Source organism: Heterodontus francisci, chromosome 26 (genome assembly GCF_036365525.1).
Source record: "Heterodontus francisci isolate sHetFra1 chromosome 26, sHetFra1.hap1, whole genome shotgun sequence".
In the NCBI taxonomy this organism is placed as follows: Eukaryota; Metazoa; Chordata; class Chondrichthyes; order Heterodontiformes; family Heterodontidae; genus Heterodontus; species Heterodontus francisci.
The window spans coordinates 58,206,807-58,234,161 of NC_090396.1; the positions used below are offsets into that span (position 1 = coordinate 58,206,807).

General features: G+C 42.5%; 2 protein-coding genes across 5 annotated transcripts in view; both read right to left on the reverse strand.

Moving 5' to 3' along the window:
• The window catches only part of LOC137384376 (inward rectifier potassium channel 2), a 211,211-nt gene that overhangs the window by 15,837 nt on the left and 168,019 nt on the right, over positions 1 to 27,355 (reverse strand). The gene's annotated exons all lie outside the window — the stretch shown is intronic.
• The window catches only part of LOC137384377 (inward rectifier potassium channel 16-like), a 178,614-nt gene continuing 168,021 nt past the window's right edge, over positions 16,763 to 27,355 (reverse strand). For all 4 annotated transcript variants that reach the window (XM_068058330.1, XM_068058331.1, XM_068058332.1 and 1 more), the window contains one exon: positions 16,763 to 20,363. In XM_068058330.1, coding sequence (XP_067914431.1) covers positions 19,016 to 20,233 — 1,218 coding nt within the window. In that variant the 5' untranslated portion in view covers positions 20,234 to 20,363 and the 3' untranslated portion in view covers positions 16,763 to 19,015. The remainder of the gene's footprint in view (positions 20,364 to 27,355) is intronic.

The window sequence follows — 27,355 nt, forward strand, 5'->3', positions numbered from 1 at the left end:
CTCGCGTCGATTTCAACTGTTCGAAACTGGCGATGCACTTGCCTGCAGGACTGGTAGCTGGAGCAAAACCGCAGGGTTATCTATGTAAATATATATGAATAACATCAGAGCAGGGGCAAGAGCCACATGGCTAGCAATGGAAATAAAGTCGATGAAATCACACATTGACGTGCTTCGGTTTATTTGCTTTAGTTCTCTAATAGTTACGCCCCTCTTAAAAGGGGAACGGTTCTGTTGGTTTTAATGATACTGGGGAACCCCAGTGTCTCCTTATGGTTTTATTAGGAAAGGTTACAGCTAATTGTGAAAGTGCCCCTGCTGATGGCTCTGTGTACTATTGATCAGGTGGAGGAGCGGAGTCTAACATCAGGCTGAAGTGCCTGACGACAAGTACTGTCCGTAATTGTGATAATCTCACCGAGTCTATGCAGTTGGACCTTCCTCCTCTTCCTTACTTGCTGTGTGTGTTATCAGTACCGATCACTAATGCTAACCGATCATTGATCGAATGGTGTAAGTGTATTAATTTTTGGACGGTGTATTTTTTTCATTGTTATTCCTAGGAATATCGTGACACGGTCCCAGCGCCAAAATCCTAAACATGAAAGAGATTGTAAGATCTGGGAGCTGCTGCAGCAAACTGCTGATAATATGCCCGCTGGCGAGAACCCCTTTTCTGTTCCTTAAATCTCCCAGACCGTTGTTTGAAGATATTCCCAAGGTGACTTTCTCATAGGTTAAATGCTCTGCTTAGTTGAACTTACTTCAAGGCAGCGAGTTTCTCCTTTTTTAACTGTGTTTGTTAAGTAGCAAAGGCGTTCGATGGCAACAATGATAAAGTTGTGATAGGTATAAGAATAACAATAAATTCGCCCTCCAGTGAGTATAAAGCCATCGAACAGCAATGAAGCAATTAACCATAATACAAGCTGGCGCTTGTGTAGTTTTAAATATGTACTAGTTCCAAGATCGGGATTCAGACTGACAATCAGCTGTGTCCAATACTGGGACTGTTCGATAAAATGTTTATGAATGAAAAATGATCCTCTTTGCATTCAAGTTAATGAAATTGACGCTGAGCGATGAAAAAGACCTTTTATTTCAGATCATTAGGGGAACATGAGTGAGATTTCTGTACAAACAATATATCTATTTTTAAATTATACAACAGTGCTGCAATTTCAAATCAATCGATTCATATAGAGCAACTATCTCAAAATCGATCTACCTGAGAAGATCAGAGTCTTGTGCTGATATTTTATCGACGTGAACGACCAAGAGATGTGTTCATTGACACATAATTTTTTATCTGGTTATAGGTCGCAATTATGAGGGGTTTTGATAGAATAAATGAGGAGAAACTGTTTCCACTGGCAGGAGGGTGGGTAACTAGAGGACACCCATTCAAGGTAATTGGCAAGAGAACCAGAGTGGAGATGAGAGGAGAAAAAGTTGCACTGCGAGTTATAATGTGGAATGCGGTGGGAGTAGATGCAACAGTCATGTTTAAAGAAGAATTGGGTAGATGTTTGGAAAGAAACGAAATTACAGGGTTATGGGAAAAGAGCAGGGGAGTGGGACCAGTTGCATAGCTCTGTCTGAGAGTTAGCAGAGGCACGATGGGCCGATTGGCCTCCTTCTGTGCAGTATGATTCCCTGGTTATCTGACTGGTTTGCATAACGAATCAGAAAATCACCTGTAGTGCTTTGGCTGATAGACGCGGTGTGCCTGTTACCATGAAACAGTTAATCATTGTAAAGAGGCAGGCACTGTGTTTGTCTTGGTTCGTAGACAAAATGTTCATGGTGCAAGGACCTGGCAGGGGTATAACCAGTGTCCCGACAGCATTGAGCTTGCAATTTCGCAGCAAGTAGCGCCAAATCCGCTGGAAATGAGGTTAAACGATACAAAACGGTTCCGCGAATGTTTGCACCTGTTTTAGGGCATTTCGCAAATCGCTTGCAATAAACGCAGTATATTTTACCGCAGCTGGGAAACTGCGGGCTGAGTTCCAATGTTTATATTTCAAAACAAACCCTTTGACATTTAATACTAATACATTCGCATTGGAGAGTAACAGAAATAGATGGGATAGAAGGAATTAAGGTAGTTCGTATGTTTTCCATCGTGAAAATGAAACACCAGTTTGAATTTTCATACAAAAAAATACGATCTTTAAATAGTCTGAATAATCTCGCGGTGTAACAAATAATCCTGAATTTATGATTGGTGCGCAATTCGGGATACAGCTGTCCGATACTTTTTTTAAAAAGCTTAAATGTTAATTCCAGTGTTTAATTTTGAACATACCCATCATGTTGTAATTAGAGGTTAAGAAATGAACAAACCCAGGTCCACAAGCAATGTATCAATCGGAATGACATTTAGTTGAACTCACTTCTCAAGTGTGTTTACAGCAGGGCTTAATTTTCTGCACTTGCAAAATCTTGATATTTATTATGGCCTTTCCCGTAATTGCTGCCTAATACTTTGTATTAGGCGGGTTTATACTTTGATGTGGCAAAAAATGCGGCTTTGATGTCTGTTTCGCGATTGTTGCTTGTAACCCTCTGGTTCTACCACAAGATGGTGCAAGTGGAAGGTAGAAATCCTGAGCCTGTCTGTCCCTGACTGATGGACCGACCGCTTCTGCTGAGGTCAGCTACACGTCAGTCTTTTTAGGGACATTTTAGTTTCCGAGAAATAAACATTTTTTTTCCAATCTGTATTTCTCTAAAGTAATATTTGTACACAAATAATATAAGAACACTTTAGCTGCATGTGTCAGTGTCATGCTCGGCCCCCACCTGCCAAGAATGAGGCACATTAATTTTGTCATGAACATTGATTTTAAATTGTTGCTGGAGCGAAGAAAGGACTTGTTAAACAGATCAGCCCTGGCGGAAAAAGACATTTGCATATTAACAGACAGTGTTTGGAAAGACAAAGCAGCCATTCCCTCACATTCAACCCACAATGGACTTTTGATCACCAGATGTTATTCGGATGTTATTCAAGAAGGGTAGCAGGGATAAACCAGGTAATTACAGGCCTGTGAGTCTAACGTAAGTGGTAGGGAAATTATTGGAAAAGATTCTGAGAGACAGGATTAATCTGCACTTGGACAGGCAAGGATTGATCAGGGATCGTCAGCATGGCTTTGTCTGGGGGAGATGGTGTCTAACAAATTTGATTGAATTTTTCGAGGAAGTGACTAGAGGCGTAGATGAGGGTACAGCAGTTGATGTAGTCTACATGGACGTCAGTAAGGCTTTTGATAAGGTCCCGCATGGGAGATTGGTTAAGAAAGTAAGAGCCCACGGGATCCAGGGCAATTTGGCAAATTGAATTCAAAATTGGCTTCGTGGAAGGAGGCAGAGAGTAATGGGTGAGGGTTGTTTTTGTGAATGGAGGCCTGTGACCAGTGGTGTACCACAGGGATCGTTGCTGGGACCCTTACTGTTTGTAGCGTACATTAATGATTTAGACGTGAATATAGGAGGTATGATCAGTAAGTTCGCAGACGACACGAAAATTGGTGGTGTTGTCAATAGTGAGGAGGAAGGCCTTAAATTACAGGACAATATAGATGGGCTGGTAAGATGGGCGGAGTTGTGGCAAATGGAGTTTAATCCTGAGAAGTGTGAGGTGATGCATTTGGGAGGACTAACAAGGCAAGAGAATATACAATGGATGGTAGGACCCTAGGGAGTACAGAGGGTCAGAGGGACCTTGGGGTGCTTGTCCATAGATCACTGAAGGCAGCAGCACAGATAGATAAGGTTGTTAGGAAGGCATACGGGATACTTGCCTTTATTAGCCAAGGCATAGACTATAAGAGCAGGGAGGTTATGATGGAGCTGTATAAAATGCTGGTTAGGCCACAGCTGGAGTACTGTGTACAGTTCTGGTCACCACACTATAGGAAGGATGTGATTGCAATGGAGAGGGTGCAGAGGAGATTCACCAGGATGCTGCCTGGGCTGGAGCATTTCAGCTATGAAGAGAGACTGGATAGGCTAGGGTTGTTTTCCTTGGAGTGGAGAAGGCTGAGGGGGGACCTGATTGAGGTATACAAAATTTTGAGGGGCATTGATAGAATAGTTAGGAAGAAACTTTTTCCCTTAGCGGAGAGGTCAATAACTCAGGGGCATAGATTTAAGGTAAGGAGTAGGAGGTTTAGAGGGGAGTTGAGGAAAAATTTTGTCATCCAGATGGTGGTTGGAATCTGGAACACACTGCCTGAAGGGGTGGTAGAGGCAGGAACACTCATGGCATTTAAGAAGTATTTAGATGAGCACTTGAAATGCCATAACATACAAGGCTATAGGCCAAGTGCGGGGAAGTGAGGTTAGTTTTGGATGGGTGCTTGATGGTCGGCGCAGGCATGTTGGGTCAAAGGGCCTGTTTCTGTGCAGTAAAACTCTATGATTCTATAACTCTATGTTGAAGGTGGGGGAGCTCACATTCCAGGTTGACTGCTAAAATGACCGAATACACAAACGGACATGGTCAAACCAGCTAGTCAGATGACTAACATGCTGGGCAACCTGAGTTTTTTGAATTTGTACAAACAGTTTAGGCAGGCCCAAAGAGGTGAGGGAAACCCCACCGCGGCCGTTTTGGGGACCCTTGGCTGCATCTTACGGCGCTGGGCAATTAATTGTCCAAGTGCCAGGGTTGCCATCCCTTTAAGGACAGGGATCCCACCTCCAAGAGCTGCTGGCCAATCAGAGGTCCGGCAGCTCAGCAGTCCCAGCAGCGCCACGGGCAGCGGTGGCCGCTGCTGGAACTGCAGCAGCTACCAGATCAGGAGCAGTCTTGGAGCCCTGGACTGCAGGTAAGTGGGATGGGCTTGCCAGGCCAGTCAGGCAGGCCCCAGCGAATGGGGGAGGTGGTGTGGGTTAGTTAGGGCAGAGGAGAGTGTAATGGTGCAGCAGTGGCCTTTTCAGATTGCCCACAGAGGAGGAACTCTTCCCCTCCCCCCTCACATGATGGAGGCATCCTCGATACCAGCGGCAGTGGGAAGAGGCCCTTAAGTGACCCGCAATTGGCTTCTGGGTGGGAAGGCCATCCTCTGCCTTCTCCGCCCCAGACTAAATTCAAAGGAGTTGAGAAGGCGACGGGCACTCTACCCTCTGCCTTCCCACGCAATTTTGTGGGCCCCCATCCCTCCCAGCCCGTCCCTAGGGACCCATAAATTTGTCCCACTGTCGGAAGGTCATGGGTTTAATTCCCACTCAAGAGACTTCAGCACATAACCTAGGCTGACACTCCAGTGCAATACAGATCCTGTGTCACTATTCCATGGAAGAGCAGGGCGGGTTCCCTTTGATGTCCTGGCCAAAGTTTATTCCTCAGCCAACACCTACAAAATAAACTACCTGGTCATTATCGTTTTGCTGTTTGTGGGACCTTGCTGTGTACAACTTGACTGCCATGTATTCTACTTACAACAGTGAGCACCCTTCAAAAGAGCTTCATTGATTATAAAGCAATTCAGAACATCCCTGAGGTCATGAATGGCCCTATATAAGTGCATGTCTTTTTATACATGGCCTGTAGCCTTTGCCATCCCCAAAGCTCCCCATGCACCAAAGATCTGAAAAGCTTTCTGCTCCGTTAAGGTAAGGCTTGGATGGAGGCTGCCATTTCCCCTGGTCCTGGTCCTCTCCAGGGAGAAGCAGCACGTTGTGAGCATGTGAAAACAAAAGTGGCTCCAGTGTGAAATGTGAACTAGTCCGCAGAGGATTGAAATGCCTCCAATCTGATACCGGTAAAAACAGAAAGCTGTCGGCATCTGTTGCGGGGACCTAGTACTGTGCTTGCACATGTCACTTTATTTGTTGAGCAACTTGGGAATGAGGGGGAAAATGTCATACAAAGGTCCAGTGCTGAGAAATAAAGATAGTCAGACATTATTTTCACCCTTGCTGTCTGAGATCTCTGCATTCCAGCATCCAAGCCTTTTCACATCCCACATTTTCATCACTCCACCATTGGCATTGTGCCTTCAACTACTTAGACCCTAAGCTCTGGAATTCCCTCTCTAAACCTCTCTGCCTCTCTCTCTTCCTTTTAAGACACTCCTGGAAACCTACCTGTTTGACAACACTAAATTAAAAGCAGAATACTGCGGATGCTGGAAATCTGAAATAAAGACAAGAACTGGGTTCTGAAGAAGGGTCACTGACCTGAAACGTTAACTCTGCTTCTCTCTCCACAGATGCTGCCAGACCTTCTGAGTGCTTCCAGCATTTCTTGTTTTTATTATGTTTGCCAACACTTTTGGTCACCCGTCATAAAAGCTCCTTATGTGGCTCAATATCAAATTATGTTTGATACCAATCCTGTAAAATGCCTTGTGATGTTTTACTATGTTAATGGCATTGTATAAATGCAAGATGTTATTATAAGGGAATTGAAACTCTTGTGGAATCGCACACGTGTCCTAGAACTGATGGTTCTGGCATTTTATTTTCTCTGTCGCCTCCCTTTGACTTGCTGCATGTGTATGCCTGGTGGCTTGTAGGAGAAGAGGACCTATTTACTATCCCTCAGTCGCTGCACAATGACCTCCATTGCTGCGTCACTATACCTTGGTGCTCTTGAATGTAGTATCTCTCTCACTCCAGATCTCAGAATCGGGACAATTTCAGCACAGTGAAAAGACTCACGACTTGAAGAGGTGCAAGCTCATCTTAAATAGATGCCAGGCCCAACACAACCAACCTTTCTCCCCGCCCCCAATAACTTGGTGTGCTGCCTATCGTGAAAACCCATGAGCAGCCGGCCCAATGAGATGGCAATGGTTCAGGACTGTGACTGATGACATGGGGTGGGCTGCTTGATCACTGAGCCCAAAGTCCGCTAGTCCTGAAAATCAACCCCATCAAAAGAAGAAAAATTAAACAAATTCATGACAGAGGCTGACTACGGTATGGACTGGAGTTATACTGCGTCCAGTTGCAAACCTATGACAGGTCCTATAGTGGGTGGTACACTGCTTTGATTTAGGGAATTCCGGAGTCAGAACATGTCGTTATCTAGAATTATGCTGGCATTTTTGTGTTGATGCGTACCTAACACTAGTTTTATCATTGCAAGAGTGACATACTAAATACTAAAATATATTCATAGGTCTGTTTTTGCTCTCTGTTCTTAGTACTTTCCTCTCTTATTCTTTTCTCTTAATTGTCATTAATGCTTGATCTTGTCCTCCTGAATTCTGCTTTTCTCACTTCTATGAACTGTTTTGTCTCCTCAGTCCTGCGGTTTATTTTTGCTTTGTCAATTTATTGCCACCTCATCTCCTGTCTCGTAGAGCACATCACTGGATGAGTCATTTGTGCCAGAGAGGCAAACATCAGAACTGAAGGAGCAACAAATAGTTTGTATGGTCTGGGAAAATTGAGCTTGGACGCAAAAAGTATGGATAAGTCAACAATGGGAGCTTTGGGAATTGGGACAATGCAAGGTGAAGACTGGTAAGAGAGGAAAGGCCCATGATAGGGCTAGGACCAGCAAGAGTTTCTAGGAGGAAGACATAGTGGCAGATAGTGCAACAATTCTACATCAGGGATGGAATTTTCCATTGGGTGGGAGGGTCCATCCACCGGCTGAAAAGTTGGTGGTGAGCTCAGCTCCACCGGGCCTGGGGAGCCAGGCTGAGATTTTTCGCTCTTAATTGCTTGTGGGTGTGACTTCCACCACCTTGAGGCAGGAAGTCCTGCCTAATGGAGCTGCTGGCCAATCAGCAGGCTGGCAGCTCTTAGTCCCGACAGCGCCATTGGGAGTGGTGGCCACTGTTGCGACTACACCCAGCCAATGGAAGCAACAGGAAGGATGGTCCCAGAACTCAGATAAGCTTTAGGGCCTCGCCAGGGACAATTGGCTTTGCCCCAGCGAGGCAAGGTGGGGTGGGGGGGGAGGGGTCAGTTAGTGGAGTGGGGGGGGGGGTACTGTTGTGCATTGGGTGCCGTTGGGGCTTTGGGGGCAGCCCTCCGTGGGGTACGGGGTGCCCGATCAGGAGGGCCACCCCCCTCCCCCACCCCCCATCCCAGCCTGCAAGAAGGCCACCAGGTTTTACCAGGCAGGATTCTTGGGTCCTTTGCAGTCTGGCCACTGAAGGTAAAATAACCCCAGCGGCAGGAGGAGGCCCCTATGTGGCAGTTAATAGGCCACTTAAGGATCTTGATTTCCTGGGGCGAGTGGGCCGGTTCACATCACTGCCACCCCGCGTAATATTGCAGCAAAAGAGGGTCAGAACGCACCTCACCCCGCCACCAGCCCGCTCGTTGGGGTGGGGTGGGGCTGTAAAATTCCGGCCCAGCTGTCCCTAAAATGGCGGGTGGGGTGGGGGAGAAATAAAAAAGAGAGGAGTGAAAAACTGTCACAGCAAGAAATCTTTTCTCAACTTAAATGTTTTTTTGTGGTATGTGATCAGGTTCTTTTTCGTGAATGGATATTAATTGAGACAGTTTGTTTAGTGAATTTGAAATTTAAACCAATCAAAATGATGTGCGCCCTGCAGCCATGTCAGACACATGCTTTTTATTAAATAGATAGATAGACAATGATAGATTGGTAATAATAAAGTTTTAAAGGGTTAAAGTTCAAAATCATATGCACTTTTTATACTACCTAAAGATTTGGTGATGTGAGTGATTAAATGGAACAATTTCACCATTTCATCACAATGTGGACGAGAAATGGTTCAAATTTGCCAAAGTAATAGAAATAAAGTGTCAACGTTGAACATCAAAGAAAGATTTAAAGAAAAATACGCAGACTCTTTTTTTCATACAACTGATAATCTGGAAGTTCTTGACATTTACAATGCTGCCTAAAGATGTCCTTCCAGTTTGAAGAACTGCAAGATGTCAGTCAAGCAGCTTCATTCTGTGGTGGGAAAGTTAAGGGAGCTATGCTATAAATACAGAGGTAAACACTTCTCGATGTACTGAGGAACGTTTACTTTTTAAGTAACTTCATATTTAGCATCTGCCATGGATCCCTGGAAAGAGAAGCCAGGTCCCAACCAATAATTTACTCAGCTCCCAGTATACAGCACCTGAAAACCCTCCACACGTTGAAAGGATGGAATTTCAGCTGGTGCTTCAGGGGAGGGGTTTTCACATAGAATTGGAAATCAGCTGCCTTTGCCAGTGTGGGAGTGTTGTGCGATACTGCGGATTTCTGAATGACACAGTTTACCCTCAGGATATCCCAATTACAATAGGGCAGTTAAGCACTCTGCTATTGCCATCTCTAGAAAGGATTGTTGTGAAACCTTTGTCCTACATTTCCACCGCTCAAGACATTTTGAGGATCAAGAGAAAGAATTTGCAGTCATATAATTAAATAAATACATGAAGAGGAAAAATTTGCAGGGTTATGGGAAAGAGCAGGCGAATGAAACTGGCTCTTTCAAAGAGCCAGAACAAGGGCAATGGGCCAAATGGCCTCTTTCTGTGCTGCATGATTCTATAGTACTGTGATAAAAGGCAGAGTACAAAGGATATCCTTAATCTAATCTCTGGTAATGGTCCTATGATAATCTATTAGAATTTATCTATTAGAATTTTGCCAGTTATTGTTTTTTATAATAACTTGATATATATCAAAGGGCAGAAAAAGTGTATATTTAGTGCTTAACAAGTATGTATCACCTAAAGGGAAGTACATAATGAACGGTGCGGTCCATTTTTATTAACACTTGCGAGCCGCTGTGGGAAACGTTAGATTCTTTTCCTATATAGAAAAAAGTTTGCCTCAGAAAATGATGTTGGAATGTTATTTGAATAGTCTTGTGGAATTTTAAGTGAACGAGCAGAACAAGTAATCAGCATACTACCTTTGACAATACAGGACTTCTCACTTCTGCACTGGAGATTTAAGTCCTGCAGTGGGGCTTGCTGTAACTTTCTAACTCAGAGGCAAGAGTGCCACCAACTGAGACAAGCAATAGGCTTGCATATTAGCTTCTCATACATAATTGCCATTCCAAACTTGTCAGGAGTTAAATAAATGTAAATTGATTATATTATACCTCAGTAATCAGCTGTTGATTATCCCTCTATAAATGGATAATGACCACATTTCGATAAACATTTCCTAGAATATACAATACAGAAAAAAAGCCATTTAGCCCAACTGGTTTATGCTGGTGGTTTTGCTCCACACAAGCCTCCATCCATCTTCATCTAACCCGATCAGCATAACCTTCAACTCCTTTCTTCCTCATGTGCCTGTCTAACTTCCACTTAAATGCATCTATGCTATTCCCAATCAACTATTCCATGTGGTAGCAGGTTCCTCATTCTAACTACTCTCTGGGTAATCCATCAGTTGTGCCGTCTGTATATGCAACCATGCAGATCACTGTAGATCTGTATCTACCATCTGTAGATAGCATAATGCCCATTGCTGCAGGAAACAATATGCCCTTAAAGGGATCAATTGTCCTCGGTGTTTATCTTGTTAAGGGAGAAAGATGCCTGGCAGTGATCTTGCTTCAGAGGTCAGGTATTCAAGTAAACATTTGGTAGTACAGAACTTGAGTATTGCTGAAAACAGACATTTTGTTGAAGCTTTTTGTTTTGCTCGTATCAGGACAATTCGCAAGTATACCAATGTAAGGGAAGGCAACAAATTTGTACTGTATGAGAAGAGAGTGACAGCCATTCGCTGGTGCATATGACGGCTGCTAAAAAGACATATGGGATCCTTGGATCATAAATATATGTGTAGAGTGCAAAAGCACTGAAGATATGCTAAACCTTTATAAATTACTTGTTGTAGTGTTGTGCTGTGTTCTTAAGTCTTCATTAAATGATGATCACAGGCTTTACAATCAGATTCAACATACACACTGGACTGGATTTTGTGTGGTCCCTTGAGGCGGTGTCGAAAGTGAAGGGAGCATGGAGTATTGCGACAGGTGGTGGTGGGGCAACGGGGAAGAGGGTCCATCGCCAAGCAATCTTCCCGAGGCTGGGATTGGCCAATGGCCTTCTCACCCAAAGGCCGATTGAGATCTTACCAGTGAGGGAGGGGGGCCTCCGCCATGTAAAGCGAGGCATCCTCCCTGCAGGCTTGTGCGGGTTTCCCTCCTCCGTGGGCAATTTGTGGCCTATGGAGGATCCCCACCAGGAACAAGTATATCCCCCGGGACCCCCTCCCCCTGAACTACAAGACAACCCCCCAGCCCCCTTCGACAGGGCTTCTGGACTGGCCCCGGAGATCCTGCCGCACCTACCTCTTGTCCAGGGTGCCAGCCCTGGTCCTGAGTCCAAGGCCTCTGCAGTACTGGCAATGGCCACCACTCTCTGATTGGCTGGCAGCTCATGGAGGTGGGATAACGCCTCCTGAAACTTTGATTTAAAAAGACTGGAGGATCGCTCCTGGGGGGTGTGAAAACACAGAGGTGGTGTTCCTCCCCCCACCTTTCCAGCCCGGCGCTGGGAGCCCTGCCTCCTACACAAAATCCAACCCACTATTTAATGTCTTACTTATTTATATTGTATGATCTCAGGTTCAGGTCTTTTCCTCACTGGTGTGTGTGTGCTCTTAGCAAGTCATGTGTTGAGTGTCTCTCTCAAAGTGGTGTCTCCTTATGATGTCATCAGTTGCATGTGGCCTGGTCTCTTATAGGCACAGTTTCGTAAAGGTGAAGTCACCATTACACTACATTACACTTGTGAGACTTCAACTAGTGTATTGTGTTCAATTCATTCACCAATCCCACAGCCCCCTGCCCTCAACAATTAAAAACTTGAATCACATGTCTCTCCTTAATATTCTTTTATTTAATGAAAACAAATTCAGGTTTGCATTGACATTCGAGTGTCGATTTTACAACGACACTCTCCCAGTGGGGAGTCCATTCACAGAAATTGTGAGGGCACTTTCCACTATTTTCTGCCTGGAGTGTTCACAATTTCTCAATATGTGCTCCTGGCAGTTGATCGGGTACGTTTTAGATCAGCGCTTTGGTGCAATTGGGGCAAGGGAGGAGTGTCTCTCACACATCAACATCTCCTTTGGCATGATTATATCTGCTGATAGCATTTCTTAAATAGGCAACAATGTTGTTTCTGTAATGACAGGTATGTCCCTATCATTTCCTGTCTCCGGCCTGTTGTAGCAGTCTGAAAGCAGCAAAACTGGCCCCAATGAAAATAAGGATTGTTTCAAAGTTTCAACATAAAAAAAAGGTATATCACTAATGGTGCTGGTATACTGTCAAAGCAAATTCCAATCTTTTTTCATAATGTGTTTGCACTGATCACCTGAGGCTTGATTCAAACAACTTGAATATTTGTATTTTATATCAACTGTTCTCAGTATAAATCCAGACGATACTTGAAACCCAGTGTATTTGCTGATATTTATGTATTTTCACATTCTACAAGCAGAAAACAGAACAAAAAACCCGACAAATATTTTCTCTTTGTTAAACCTGTATGCAGAGTGGCGTTCAGTCTGGAATTCAGTCCTATTTTTTCTCTAAAATCCTTCCTACCTGTAGTGCCACTTTTATTTGGCTTGTTCGTTTTGATTGTATTACCTCCCTTCAAAAAAAGGTATGAATCTTTTTTGTGACCCTCTGGTACCTTAGGCCACTGACCATTTTTCATTGGTGTACCTTAGCAGTGCTACTGCCTCAACATAATTAAGCATCTTGGTTTTATTTGACTATTGGAACATCATACCCAAAGTCAATCCACTCCGTGTTCACATGCGCACTTTCCCGCAAGGGCCATGGGACAGTGATCAGGAATGGGAACCCCTGGCTAGTTTCTCTGCTCCCTAGTGCAAGACTCTGAGGTCAATTGTACTGCCTTACTGCTGCTTGACAGTGATCAACAAACTCAGCACAGAACTGGGATTGAAACTGCTCTGTTTCACGCAGTTGCACAAAAGTGGTGTATTTATTCACTTACATCAAAAAACAACATTTTACAATTCTACCATGTTCCTGATGTGGGAAAAGGCATCTCGGAGCATCATAAAGAGCAGAGGGCAAAGGTAGACAATGAGAAAAAGGGAGAGGTGAAAGCACAGTTTAAGAGAAAGATTTCTCATTGGCTTTGGAAAAGGGAGGAGGGTGAATTTATTTAGGAAATGGACTTCCAGAGAAAAGTGGCTGAGGGAGTTGCTGCCAGTGGTGTAGTAGACTGCAGGGAATAATGCAGTGTGTGAGGAATGGAGGATACATACATGGTCATATTGCTGCAGGAGTATTCTCATGTAGGGTGAGATCAGGTCATGGGGGAATGTAAAGGCAGGGAGAAGGATCTTGGAAACAAGTTACTTAAACACAGAGAGTGAGTGGACTTTTGCAAGGACAGGCATTAACTGAGTGAAAAAGTGGAGTTTTTGGTGCAAGTGTGAATGAGGGCAGCAGGCTATGGTAATAAGTTGGACTTTGTGAAAGGTAGAGGTCAGCAAAGTGAGCATTGTAAAACTCGAGCCTTAAAGTTCTAACGGCAGCAGTGTGGAAGATGGAGTGGGGGGGGGGGTGGGGGCGGGGTAGTGTAAGGAGAGGTGGAGATGGAAGAAATTAGTTTTGGTAATGGACCAGATGTGAGTGAGGAAGCTCTGGAATTACAAAATCTGAAGTTAGAATACACACCTTGAGTGATACATAGAACTAGGCAAAAGTTATAACACAAAGCAGGCATTCAACCCAACTAGTCTGTGTCAACATTTACCCTCCATGTGAACAATTAGCTTTAATTGCATTTTTCCACAATATCCCTTCAGCCCCTTTTCTGTCATCGACCTATCCCACCCAACTTTAAATGTTGCCGTAGGTACTGCCTCAATATAGTTAAGCACCTTGGGATGTTTCATTATGTTAAAGGCACTCTATAAATGTATATTGTTGTTCAACCACTGACCCTGGAGTAAATTCCACACACTGGGCTGAATTTTACAGGAGCCCTGATGTCGGGCTCCGTGGTAGGAGTGGGGGGGTGGTGGGGGTGGCCAGAAGATAGTTCCGGGAGCGGCCCGGTAATTAATTAAATGCATACATTTAAACACACTTACCTGCGATCTAATGGGCTGTGATCTTCAAAGCGGCGGCTGGCTTTCCCCTCTGGGGAAAGCATGCACTGTAGTGGTGGGGAAGGGGGAACTTGAGATTTTTAGTGTGGGGGGGTAGGGGGGGCAACAGGGTCAAACCTTGTTCATTCGTGTAGGGGATGGTGGGAAGGGGTGAATTGTGAACTTTGTTCATTTTGGCAGGGGGGGACAGGTCATTTTTGAAAGGTAAGTGTTTTGGGGGGGAGGGCAGATATTTAATTTCATTGTACTTGGGGAGTGGGAAAGGGTTAATAGAATTTTGATTTGAACGGTGCGGGGAGGGGTGGGGGGTGGTTCCCTTAAAAATTTAAATTAGCTGGCGGGGCTGGTTCCCCTTTGAAAATGGCACCAGCGCCTGCACACAGGCAGCTGATGCCACTGCTGGCATCGGAGAGTCCGCCCCCTCCTCATGATTGGGGGGTGGGGGGGGCCAAACGAGATATTTAAATGAGCCACCACGCAGTTGGCGCATGCAAGCTGCCGAGCAGCGGCGTGCGCTTAAAATCCAGCCCACTCAATGTGTAACAAAGTTTTTCCTTTTAATCTTTTATCTTTAATCTTGTATCTATGGCCCTTCATTCTTGATTCCCTCGATTATTGGAAAGAGTCTGTTTCAACCGATCCTGTCCCATCCTTTCATAATTTTGATTACTTCTATCATACCATCCCATAAACTGTGATATTTTTTTAAAAGGACTCCATTTTTCAAGTCTTTCTTCATATCTGAATTTCTTCATACCATCATCCTCGAGATTCTATGTTGGACCCTCACTGTAGCCTCAAAATCCTTCTGATAACGGCTATCACAATACAGCACACAGTTCTCTAACTGAAGTCTAATTAAGGTGTTATATAGGCTCATTATTACCTCTTGGCTTTTATATTCTATATCTCTGAAATAAAACTAAGTATTTTATTAGATTTTATCCATCTTATCAACCTGTGGTGCTGCCTTTAATGTCCTGTAAAGCTATAGCCCCAAATCCTCTGCTCTTTCACAGAACCGAGTCTACTTCTATTAAAAGTTTTTTCATATTTTTTTTAACAAGATGCATCAACTCGCACTTACTGCGAACAGAATTCCCTGTTTTCTTTGGCCGCTTTTTAAAATGCATGTCTTTTTTCTGCACTGAATGGGAGTGGGTTAACCTCTGTATTGGGTAGAAAACTTTCCAGTCTGGCAATGGGTTTCATGCTGGTCTATCATAAGTCTCACTGCAAATCCAATGCAGGCTCAGACTGGCACACGTTCTTCAATTTGTGTCTGTTTTCTTCCTCCTGGCAACAGATGACACCTATGTGGCCCTGTACCGTTACAACATTGCCGTCAATCCCACCTATCTGCTTGGCTGGGCTTTGGAATTTCCAAGGTTTGTTGTGAAGAAAAGGAAACATCACAGGCTTATCTCAGTCCTGGTCGTTTCACAATTAATATTGGTGTAAAACATATCATAACCCGGACAAGATCAACAGCCACTGTTATTATATGGAATTATTTCATTTCCCAATTTGATTTTGATGAACAAGTACTTGAGCTTATTTAACAATTCTTTTCTCTTTATCGATACAGGCACACCTTTCACCAGTTCCTGTTCCTACTTTTCCTTTGTGCTGCTGTTTGTCACCCGCCCTTGCAGAGTTTGCTCCTTTTTGAATCCTTTTTTTTTGCTCTGCTTTTCTGCAGATGGTTTCACAGAGACAGCAGCTCTCTTTTTGGAGGTCACACACGAGCTGACCATAAACACCACCCTCAACCTTGTGACTCTGGTGATGCAAATACTTGGAGCAGTTCTGTTGCAATCTGCCTAAATCCGTAAAGTTTCAAAACCTATTCTTCACCTTGAACATGATGGATTTCAGCAACTGTACTAATTTACAGATGTAGTGACAGGAATCTGTCTTGCTCAAAGCACCTTGAGTGAGTATTAATTTACAATTTGGTGGTGGGGGGGGGGTGGGGGGGAATGGAATGCAATGATTAACATTTGTGGAATTTGTTTTAGCATCATTCTTATTTCAAAGATCAAAAAATCTACACTTCAATATTAGTTGTTTAGCAAGTTCAGAGAAAATGTTGAACAGATGTTTTACACATTGTTTTGGCATCTTGTCGTAGAGGGATATATATCACATTCCTCTTCTTTGTTACAAGTCAGGACAATTTTTCTTCAAAAAGTTGCTTCTAACGTGAATTTGCTGATAGCAGGAATGAGTGCACTGGTTCACTAAGGGCCCATTAGCAAAGCTATAGATAAAATCTGGTTATCCAACATTATTTTTGAAAGCGATCGCTTACAGAATATTTTTGTGGGAAACTGCAGAAGCATCGTAGAAAAAGTAGCATTTTAGAAAATTGGCACAAAAAGAAAAGGCTTGTGAATAGAGACCAATGTTAGGAACAAAAATTAGGGCTTGATGAAGATTTGGTTGGATTGGAAATGTCCGATTGACATCACTAAGTGGTTTTGAAATAGCACAGTGAAAACTGGAGTCTCTTGGTTAACACTTTCAGACCCAGCCAGTTCATCAGTAACCTTATTCAAACTCCGAATCCTCTTTTTTATATAGGGTGACTATGGGGACAATGATTCAGCATTGAAAAAACACACAAATTCATTCGGAGCTTCATCACATTTTTTCAAATGGAAAAATCTGCATAATTCTCTGTTCTTATTGTGCATTCTACTTATACAAGCAAGTTCTCTTTATTAGATTTAAAATAGGATTTAAAGTACATTTTGCACAATTTAAGTGAGGAATGTTAGTAGTCGAAAACAAGGTCTTTCCCACTTTTCAGTTAGCTTGTGTCAGCATCAAGCACTCCCAAGTCAGGTAAAGCACAATTTGATATGAATAAAGTTTTGTCTATTCTGCAGCAGATTTGGCTCCAAATTGGGAACAGCACTCCTCGGGGCACCAGTGTCGCATTTTCCATTTCATGTCTCAGCTCATCGCTGAGTGAGATTGGCCATTATTGGCAAATTAGTCACAGTTTTGATTCCATGCCTACCACAAACCGGATTGAGGCAGTCTCAATAGATTTCATGTAAGACCCTTATAACAAACAGAAGATACTTTTAACCTATCAATCTGAAATGTATTGAAACCCAAAGGTAAAAGTGCATTGTCTAGACAACTACCATTCCGTCTCCAGTAAGCTTTACTGTACATAGTGAGGATATTTTAATATTCTTTATTGTGTCACCTTCGCTGTCTCAGATCTCTCTGGAAGAGTCCATCATCCAGCTTGAAAATACCAGAAAGGGAACTGAATTAAAAAATTCATGAGACTACCCCAGGCTTTAAATTTTGGTGTTGTCATCACATGAAGATTTAGTTGTAGAAACTTGGTGTTGGGGCTGCTGTTCGTAATGGAAAGTTCTTCTTGGTGCTAGTGATGCAGGTAAGTTTTATGTAGTGTACTATTTCTGTTAGATTTCTACATACAATTGGGTCTCCCTTTAAAGTGATTGGTGAGTCTCAGTTGTTGTGAGTATGCTGGTGGGAGAAGAGCCCAGTCCTGAACCACATATCACATTGAAAGTCAGGAGAGGTTGGTAGATGAGATACCTTTCATGCTAGGCAGCCGGATCTTGCAACCTGAAATTCATTCAAACCAACATGCTGCCTTCATGATTTGTCGGTGGCTGCATTTTCGCAGGTGTCAGGGTTAATACAGCAAAATTTCAGTATGGCCTTCAATGTTCCTTTGTAGTGTTCCATCTGTTCACCTCTGTTGTGCTATCTCCTCGCTACAACAGTTGACAGCAAACTGGGAAATGTTAAAAATATCACCTGCTCCAGCCACAAAGGAAGCAGATGCATAAAACTTCTTGGCTATGGTTACATTCACAGTCATTGACGATGCCATCCTCACCCTGGTCTGAGGTTCCAGTTATGGCTGTGGCAGGTGGCAGATTTCAGAAAGGACCTCCTTAGTGAAGCAGAGATGTTCAACACACTGTTACTTGCTGAGGTTCAGTTAGGAAAATTGCTCCCTGAACATTCTAGCTGGATATAGTCTCCTGCTGAGAGCCGCTCACCCCTCCTCCTGCTTCTCCCTCTTCCAGCAGCTTGTCATGTTCTGTGTCACTTCTGTTCATTCTCCCTGTCATGCTGTAGGTCAAGGGGAATGCAAACTACTGCACCTATGTCTAAGAGCAAGTAGTTTGTGCAGAAACCTTGAAGTCAGGCCAAAGTCCTTCAGCACATGCTACACCACTTCCTGTAGACTTCAGCAATTTTAAAAACATTGCAAACCACGAAACACATTTACAATCACAGCAAAAGCCAGTAGAAATCAATCGGTAGCTAACCTTTAAATAGTGCTGATCATGGTTCCTTCCTCCTGCTGAATGTACGCTCAGATGTGCATGGTTAAAGGAGGGGGTTAGCTGGAGTGTTGAGCCCCAAAATGGCTGCGGTGACATCAAATCAGCGATACATGCTCATTGACGTCATGCCTACTCTGCATACTTCTGGCTCTCAGCATGCCCACACCAAAATGGCATCCATCACAGCCAGCATCAGAGGTGTGCATGCGCAGAACAGCACCTGTTACAATGAGAAAATGGGTGCTCGCATCCAATTTTGTGATTCTAGCTGTGATTATCTTTTGAAGATTTGACAATTTGTATACTGTCTGTTGTAAAACAAAAGATGAAGGTAAAATTTTGAGAATGATGGAGCGTTAGCATTTACTTTGAAAGGGCTCTTCATTATAATTATTATCTGTGATGATACAGAGTGAGGAGGCTGCATCTGAATGCTTCCTGTGTGAATTATAAATCAGAATTACAGAAATGTAAGGAGTCAAAAGGTCATTTCATTCATTTTATTTCTGAATCACTAATTCCCCTTTTTTAATGCTGCAAAAATCCTATTGCAGTGTTCAAAAGGGGCAGTAGTAATAGACAAGAGTCAAAGTTCTGACTCCATGGAGAGGCTTCTGAACACAAAAGCAGGCTTTTGGTACACATACTGTCCTTCGCCATTCCCTCCATTGTCACTTGGAATGACTGTGCTCTCACATTTCCCATCTTCGCTGTCTAATCCAGCCACTGTGAGCACATTGATGCTATGTTCCGATATGGAAGACAGCTCTTTGGCACTGCAATCTGGCGTCGTCACTTCTTGAGTTTTGTGAAACTGGGAGTAGTTAACTTTATAGTAATTTGGCTTTTCTTTCAGAAGTTCGTTAAAGCGGTGACCCCATAGGATCTCCAAAGGTGTGTACGAGCTCCGAGACTGATGGGTATTTCCTGTTGAGTCCTCAGAATAGACAAATGTAACTATGACTTCAAAGTCAGCTTCAGCTAAGTCTTTCTTACTAAGGTCATAGAGTGGACTGTCTTCATTTATTTCATGTACAATAGTGACAGGACTAATAAGGATGATATTGCCTGTGTCTATGTGCAAGTCCTGGTGCTCCATGGACAATTTATTGTCATCACACTCCTTAAATTGGAGTAATTGAGCTCTAACAGTACCTTCAATGATGTGGCTCTCACGGAAATCTCCAATCCGCCACATCATGCAGAGTTTCCCATTTCTTACAGTTATCACCGCATTGTTACTAAACCTTATTGTTTGAGCTCTCTTTCTAGCCTTAGACATTTTGGCCACTACAACGCCAATGATAAATGCGTTAATTAAACAGCTTATCACTGATTGTAAAGTCACCATAGAAACAGCAAAAGGGCACTCTTCTGTCACACAGCGAGATCCATAGCCAATAGTTGTTTGTGTTTCGATGGAAAACAGGAAAGCAGCAGTGAAGCTGTGAACTTCAACAACACAGGGCATATGATCTTCTTCCTCAATCTGCAAATCTCCATGGACAACTGCTGTGATCCAGTAAACAAAACCAAAAAACAGCCATGACAGTATGTAGGACAGAGAAAAGATCGGAAACATTTGTCTCCATTTGAGATCTATGAGTGTAGTAAAGATATCGGAAAAATAACTTTCCCATTCACTAAATGTACGTTTAAAATGGATGTTGCAGTTTCCATCTTTGCGGAGAAATCGTTTCCTATATCTCCTTTTGTTGACTTGCATATAACAACCATTTTTTAAAAACTTCTTACGATCTTCTTCAGAATATACGGTTTGGTAATTCAAATTGATGAAATTCATTTTAGATTCTTCTGTTAACGGTCGGTCTGCTGACTCGCTCACAGTTGGTTGCAGGTTATCTTTGGGAAGTTTAAGCCTTCTAAATAGCTTCTTGTGAAAGGTAAATGTCTCTTCCAGCAATCACAATGGCCTGGAGGAACAAGATGATAAATGTTAGTTTAACCATCAGCCTGGAGATATTGACTTTGATAGGATTACACATATGTAACAACACTCCTTTTATGGGCCATATGTGCATAGTATTATTGGCAAATGGCATATTTTAATGAAGGAGGGGGGGGGGGGGGGAGCCCTGTTTACAAATATGTTCTTAAATCTTAATGATAAAACTATACAAATAGAAAAATGACAGTGATTATTACTGATACCCCACAGGGTAAAGGAAACTACTCTACAAAGTGCTAACTGGATGTAATTTAATGAAATGGCATCATCTATGTAAAGGAACCATGGATGAGAGCCAGTTACATCTGATGGACTAACATAAATAGGTGTCTTCCTCCCATTCCAGTATAATGCTTGGATGGGACAGAAGGGGCATCTGATGACATACTACACTTTCTAGAAGAGCATCAGGCATCGAACAGTGTGATATCTAACTGCTTCCTTATTGATTGGAGCAGCAGCTGAAAGAAAGTTTCAGCAACTTGGGTTTCCCAACTGTAATAAAAGACCTGTCAGCTTGGCTCAGTTGTAGCATTCTTAGTCTAAGCCAGTAGGTTGAGTGTTCATGTCCCACACCATGACTTAAGCCCAAAATCCAATCCTTAAAATACTGTGCTGAGCAGCACTGTACTGTCAGATGTGTTGCCTTGTAGACAAAGTGTTAACTGATCCCTGCCTATCTGTTCAGATGGATGTGATTGCTCCCCTGGCACTATGCAAATAAAAGCAGATGTTCTTCTGATCAACATTCCTCCCTCAGTCAACATCACCAAAATAAATCATATGATCCTTCATCTCATTTATTCGTTGTGGGATCTTGCTGTGTTCAAGTTGTGTGAAACAGTGACTACCTTTCAAAATGTAGTTGATTGGCTGTGAAGTATTTTGGGGGCACCCTGAGGACAGGAAAGGCACTATAAGTGCAATTTCTACCTTTCAAAGTGAAAGCTCTGCCACAGAGCTGGCACAGGTACGATAGACCAAATGGCCTCCTTCTGCACTGTATCATTCGAAGATTTTATGATTCTACAATAAAAAGATCTCTGTCTTTCAGTGTTTACACAATTAAGGTCTGCTTCACATTTTAAACATCTTGTGGCATCAATCTTTACATTTGCGTCACAATCATGTTGAAAGTTTTGCAACTCTTTAGAAATTAATTGCTTCACAAGTTGGAGTTCACTTACCATGTGAGTTCCTTCCTGTAAGGCAGATTAAGTTAAGCCCCAAAAGAAGTGAAGCACCTTTTTGTGCCTGAATAGTTTTTCTTCCCCCTTTAATCATTAAAACAAGCTGCGGGGAATTATGTCTAACACACTAAGTACTCATGATAATTTAGTTGCCACAATTGCCCAGTTAACAGGTGTGAAGTGGAGAATATAATGGTCTTATGGATACCATCACATTGATGGTTGCCCCATAAATATGTGTGTGAGTCTAACTAAGCAACTGTAAGGGAATGGTAGCAGAGTGTTTATATCATTGGACCAGTCATCCATAAATCTGGACTAATGATGCAGGGACATGAGTTCAAATCCCACCATGACCATGGGGGAATTTAAATTCAATCTATAAATAAATCTGGAATTAAAAAGCTAACATTAGTAATGGTGACCATGAAACTACCAGATTGTTGTAAATGCTCATTTGGTTGACAGCCACATCCCTTAAATGAATATTAAAAAAGCTCTGTTGGGGTTGAGTTCAGCTGCCCAAACTCAAGAAAACATCAGTTTGGTGCCTTGATCCCTCGGCTTTGCTTTCAGCTCTGCAGAATTGGAGTGATTATTAATCAAAAGAGGAGGTACAATCTTACTGAAAAATGCATGAGATTCCCTACTGTGTTGGAGGGCGTAGCTGTATTTTCCCACCCTGCCCCCACTCCGCTGAGGCAAAAACACACAGAAATTGATCTGCCCAAAACTTGCTGGTCTTCCAGGGCAAAGAGTTGTCCATGATCGGGTGTTGCAGACTGGCACGTTCCAAGGTCCAGGACTATGGCTGAGGGACGCACTAAAGCTTGGGGCAGACGCCGCAAAGGCTCAATGGGGAAAGGCCACTGTGTCAGGTCCTCCCGCCATAGTGAACCGAGGGGCTGGTACCCATGTAAAACCTCTCGGGCTGTATGCACCAAAATATGGTTTTGCTGTGTAATGCAAATGTACATTGCATGTAAAATGGAATGGAGGGATTGTGAGGCATCTAACGTTCTGTATTGAAGAAAACTGATTCCTTTTGCACTTTCTGGACTGTCAACTTGGAACTGTTTTGAACTATTTTGTACTGCATTTTTTTATAAAGTTTTCTGAATAAAGTATATTTTTGGAAAAAAAAGAAACTGTCCTAAGCAACAGGCATTGGAAGGACACAGAATTCTCACTTAAAAAACAACTGGCTAGTTTGTCAGAGAACAAGAATACAGATAGGAAGTCACCACTGTATTCACGACTAAACTGCCAAGAACCACTTACTAACACTATGGTACAAAGTGATGTTAACTATTTCTTTTGTTATTTTGTTCACGATAATGACAGAAAACAAATTACAGGGTGTGGCAGGAGACCATTTTATTCCCTATCCGTCAGCGTGTTCCCATTTATTTTTAATGGGACGAGTCAATCCAATTCAAAACTAGGTCCACTTTGGATCTCTAGAAGTTGAGCCAGTAAAAACACAACTTCATTCAGTTGCTACAGAAAATGAAGCTGTTTTGAACATTTTCAAAGATAGATTTCCCGCCCCTATTACTGTGAAGATGATAGTGGACTCTTCATTGCTGCTGCCATTTAGGGAGTCTAGGAATTCAGACTGTATTTGTATGCAGGAATTTTTAGCTCATTCTAAAAGAACTCCTTTATGACAGAGGACCACCATTGGAATGTTTTGTGAAATTAATGCACATTCTAATTTCCTCAAGGCAGATTCCTGCCCAGTGCAACACCATTTATCTTAATGAGAAATTCTAAGCGGAGCCAAGCTGCAATTAAGGCTCCATCTGATCGCATCAGCACTCTGCAGCATCTCCATTCTGTCGTATCCAACAAATAAACAGTCACAAAACAGAAACATAACATGCTTCAAACTCCCACTCAAAATGGTGGAAATGCATTTGAACAAATTATTTCCAAAAGAATAGAGTGTGAATGTAAACTTAAAGAAGAAAAGATAAAACATGAGCATGCATTCCAATGATGTGGAATTCAAAACTTCAATCACCTTAACCTGGTAAAATAACCTGTATGTCGCAAATTGTAAATGCAATGAGCATTTTGAGGCGGGAGAAAATATCCTTTGTAATTGCATAACTTTTAAAACTCTGAAACAATTTCATCACTCTGATGGTAAGAAGCTTTCTGCAGGTTAGGGACACAGGATAACATTATGAATAAAAAATCTTTATTTTCAGAAATGTATTTTTATGAATGCACTCAAGCTTTTCAAAACCCTCAGCACTCAATCATTGGAAATTTTCAAATGACAGATGCATAAATGTTTTGGAGGAAGGGCAGGTTTCTCAGCATTCTTTAGCATGAGTGGCACATTCAAAAGTTGTCCTTTCTCAAGTCATAAAACTGGCTTTTGAGTGCCACTTTTTCAGATAGAGACACCCTGTTGAACACAGATGGTCTATTAACACTTTGATGATTGCATTACCCTTTCTGCAGTGGCCCAAATTAAAATGCAAGATGGCATCTTAAACAACTGGAGACAAGGAGTTTAGTACAAATATTTACATTTCACTCATTCTCTAATACCATGTTCTGTATTAAAAATGCACAGAATATTATTCCTACAGGTGGACTGTCACCAAAGTTGAGTTCAGGCATCAGTTCTCTACTCGTTAATCTACATTGGCTCACGTTCTGGCAACGCCTTGAGTTTAAAATTTTCATCCTTGCTTTCACATCATTCCATGGTCTCACTCCTCCCTATCTTAGTATCTTTGTAACTTCGTCTAACCTGACAACCCTCTGAGATCTCTGCACTGCTCCAATTCTGATCTCTTGCGCATCCCCTATTTTAAATCACTTCACCATTGGTGGCCATGCCTTCAGGTACCTAGACCCTAAGCTTTGGAATTCCCTCCCTAATCCTCTCCATCTATCTACCTCCCTTTCCTCCTTTAATACACTCCTTAAAATCTACCACTTTCCCTTAGCTTTTAGATACCTGTCTTAAGATCTCCTTATGTGGCTATGTGTCAATTTAGTTTGATAACTCCCTTGTGAATTACCTTGGGATGTATTACTATGTTAAAGGTGCTATAAAAATAAAGGTTGTTGTTGTACTATTGTGAGCAATGAATACATACATATTGTGAATGTGGCAGAGGGTTTTCTGTCTTCAAGGCTGGGATTTTGAACTCTGCAAATGGTTCATGAATGGTACAGAAGAGTTAGGATATTATTTAAGGAACTTAATTTGTTCCTAGCACTACCCATGTGTTTTAATACCTGATATATGTTGCAAAATGCTACTGGTGAATTGAAGTTGAGCACTAATGTGCAAGCCAGGTGAAAAATATCTTTGAAATATTTTCCCTCTTCCCCCTACTTCCAGGCCAATTTACACAAGTACTATGACAGTACAAAATTTTGTAGGCATCAGGTAGACTCCAACTAGTAATTCTGTATAATGTTAAACATTTTAGACCCATCAATATTGATTTTTTTTTCTTTATTCATTCATGGGATGTGAGCTTCGCTGGCAAAGCCAACATTTGTTGCCCATGCATAATTGTCCTTGAGAAGGTGGTGGTGAGCCCCCTACTTGAATCGCTTCAGTCCATATGGTGTAGGTACACCGCATTATTGTGAGGAAGGGAGTTCCAGGATATTGACCCAGCGACAGTGAAGGAACTGCGATATAGTTCCAAGTCAGGATAGTTACTTGGAGGGGAACCTGCAGTTGGTGGTGTTCCCATGCATCTGCTACCCTTGTCCTTTTAGGTGGTATAAGTCATGAGTTTGGAAGGTGCTGTCGAAGGAGCGTTATGGAGTTGCTGCAATGCATCTTGCAGATGGTACACACTGCAGCCATGGTGAGTTGGTGATGGAGGAAGTGAATGCTTAAGGTGGTGGATGGGATGCCAATCAAGTGGGCTGCTTTGTCCTGGATGGTGTCGAGCTTCTTGAGTATTGTCGGAGTTGCACTCATCTAGGCAATTGGAGAGTATTCCAACACACTCCTGACTTCTGCCTTGTAGATGATTGACAGGCTTTAGGGAGTCAGACGGTTGTTAATTGTGTATCAATTGTTTAATTATATGAGGTGGAAGGTGTTAATTGGGGTCTTACTTGAGCACTTATAAGGAGACACTTACTGAGATTGGTGAAGGGTTTTTGAGTGAGGAGCTACATATTTGTAAACCTTTTACTCTGTACAAAAGATGCGAATCTGAGTAAAGATAGGCTCCAGCACCATCCTTCCACAACAAGCTTTCTGGAAATTAACATAGTAGCAGAGGACGGTTGTCTAAAGCTGAAGGTTGGAAACTATGAATATTGTTTTACATAGAAAATGAAAATCTCATGGGCTATTGTGAAAAATATGGCAGAAAGCAAGTGTAAATTGTCAGGGTATGATTACCCTCCGATATTCTCTGAGTTTGAACCAATGGCCAGTGGAAGAATGAAGTGGATATGTGGACATGGGTTACGTCCCTACCAAAAGTAAAATCAGAAGTAAAGTATTTTGTGAACTGGATGCCTGTCAGTTAGATACTGATGAAGGTTTGGATCTTCTGTTAGAATTCTTGAATGAAATTTACAAGGAAGATGACCTATTGAATGCTTATGAGTCATGGTCAGACTTTGATAGATTTCAGACAACGATGGTTATTCAGTGGAGCAATATATCATGGAATTTAACAGACTGTATAGAAGATTGAGGAAATTCAAATTCAAGATCCTTGGTTCAGTGTTAGGACATAGGACATATGAACACAGGAGCAGCAGTAGGCTAAATTGTTAGATTGTGCTAGGGTTCGCATATGGACAGGCTCCTGGTTCTAGTTGGGGTCGGTTCTTGGAAAAAGACTCCCTGTTAGATCAGATGTCTGCTGAAATTCCTGGGGAAACTGTCATTTCCTGCAGCCTTGGTAGAACAAACAGGGCATTCTGTGGTGACACAAAGAATGGAGGACTCAATTATTACTGGATTTTGAAATGGTTCAGATACTGGATGCAGGCATAAGTACAATGGAAGAGTTAAAGACAGGACGATTGAGGATAAAAGCACCTTGAGTAGGTTTGACTATTACAGGGAAGACAGAATTGGAACAGCAATAATAGGCGATTGAATCCTACGAATGCCCAAGGAACAGCTAATAGGTACTTCAGGTGTGACTCAAAGTATCTTTATGCAATGAACTGCCCAAAGTGGAGGAGCGGAGTCCTTGAAATAACACATGGCACACAGAATTCTGAGATCGAAGAGTCTCCTCTACAATGGGGAGACCAAACGCAGATTGGGTGACCACTTTGCGGAACACCTCCGCTCAGTCCATAAGCATGACCCCGAGCTTCTGGTTGCTTGCCATTTCAACACACCCCCCTGCTCTCATGCTCACATCTCTGTCCTGGGATTGCTGCAGTGTTCCAACGAACATCAACGCAAGCTCGAGGAACAGCTACCGATTAGGCACACTACAGTCTGCTGGACTGAACATTGAGTTCAATAATTTCAGAGCATGACGGATCCCCCTTTTTATGCTTAGTGTATATTTTCTTTTCCCTTTTTATTTGGTTATTTTATTTTAGGTTTTTCAGTTTGTTTAGTTTGTTTCCACTGTGCTTACCCACTGTTTTGCTTTTTTTAATGTGTTTTTCTATGCTTGTGCTTGGAGTGCACAATGCTTTGTCCTAATGCTTTGTCTTTCAGCACACCATTGACATACCGTTCGCCTTTGTTCCATGACCTTCTGGTCAGTTATTCTATGTGACCCTGTCCTATTAA